Below are 1331 nucleotides of genomic sequence, written 5' to 3'. Positions count from 1 at the left end.
CTCCAGGAGATGGTCCCACATGGCACGCAGACCTCTCCTGCCGCCCACTACTCCCCTCAGCAGTGTACTTCAGTCCTTCTGCCTGTTCTGTTCCCCAATCTGGCTCTGGTGAATTCTCTCACCCTCCCACGCTTCTGACTGTACCCAGTGCTTGTATAAATAAATTAATTAAAAAAAAAGTCTCTGTAGATATATGTTTTATTTCTTGGCCTGAAATTGATGGGTCATATGATAAGTATATTTTTATATTTATAAGAACTTGTAGACTTGTTTTCCAAAGTGGCTGTGCCATCTTTTATATTTCCACAGGCAGTGTGTGAGTTCCTGAGTCTCCACATCCTTGACATTTGATTTGGCCAGTTTTTTTTTTTCAATTTTAAGGATTCTAGTGGGTATTTAGCAGTATTTCCTTGTGGTTTAATTTACATTTCTCTGATGACTAATGAGATTGGGTATCTTTTCATGTATTTATTAACCATCCCTGTCTGTTTTGTGAAGTTTCAGTTCAAATCTTTTGCCCATCTTAAAATTAGGGGTGTTTTTCCTTCTTATTAAACAAGTTGTGAGAATCCTTTATATGCTCTGAACATTTGTTTTTTGTAAGATGGGTGGGCATCTCTATGGATTGCTATTTCGTTTTCTAATAATATTTTTGAAGGAACAGAAGTTTTTTTTTTTTTTTTTTTTCAGCCAGTTTGTTTTTATTGACGCCGCACTGCTCAGGCCTTGACCGCATACTTCCGCAGCGGGTACAGCCGTTCCTTCCGCTGCTGTTTCTTAGTCTTCAGGTTCTGCTCGTGCTTGGTGAGCCGGCGGCGCATGGCGCGCGTTTTCTTGGGCCGCAGATCCAGGGGTTTGTACTTCTTGCCCTTGTAGAACTTTCTGAGGTTCTCTTTCTGAGTCTGGTTAATGACGGTGAGAACACGGGCGATGGATTTGCGAACAACTCGGATCTTGGAGAGTTTGGAGGCCGCGCCGCCCGTCACTTTGGCGACGCGCAGCTGGGACAGCTCCACCTTCAGGTCGTCCAGCTGCTTCAGCAGCTCCTCCTTCTTCTTGCCGTGAAGGTCCCGGGCCTTAATCTTGGCCATTGCTGCACTAGCCGCCGCCGCCTGCTCGAGGGAAAGAGGAACAGAAGTTTTTAATGTTCATCAAGTAGAGTTTATCAATTCCTTTCTGTGTTGGTTTGTACTTTTTTCCTATCTAAGGAAACTTACTTATCTTGCCTACTCCAAGTGAACAGAGATTTTCTTCTAAGTGTTTTATATTGCTAGCTTTAATATATTCAGGTCTATAGTTAATTTAAAATTAATTTCTATTTCCAATGTATA

The 1331-nt window shown here is 42.2% G+C and overlaps 1 protein-coding gene across 1 annotated transcript; it reads right to left on the bottom strand.

Moving 5' to 3' along the window:
- Nucleotides 1-673: 673 nt before the first annotated feature.
- LOC119245251 (60S ribosomal protein L35-like) lies at nt 674-1131 on the bottom strand. The gene has a single exon (XM_037511478.2). It carries the CDS (start codon nt 1089-1091, stop codon nt 720-722), a length of 372 nt encoding a protein of 123 aa, XP_037367375.1. The 5' UTR covers nt 1092-1131; the 3' UTR covers nt 674-719.
- Between the last annotated feature and the right edge of the window lie 200 nt (nt 1132-1331).

The sequence above is a fragment of the Talpa occidentalis genome, unplaced genomic scaffold (assembly GCF_014898055.3).
Source record: "Talpa occidentalis isolate TD23 unplaced genomic scaffold, MPIMG_talOcc4v2.1 talOcc4.14, whole genome shotgun sequence".
Taxonomy (NCBI): Eukaryota; Metazoa; Chordata; class Mammalia; order Eulipotyphla; family Talpidae; genus Talpa; species Talpa occidentalis.
Note: the sequence above shows the minus strand (reverse complement) of the source record. Positions and strands in the feature narration are given on the sequence as shown.

What these genes read in the sequence shown, in the direction of transcription:
- LOC119245251 (XM_037511478.2), bottom strand. Translation starts at nt 1,091, where the DNA reads ATGGCCAAGATTAAGGCCCGGGACCTTCACGGCAAGAAGAAGGAGGAG.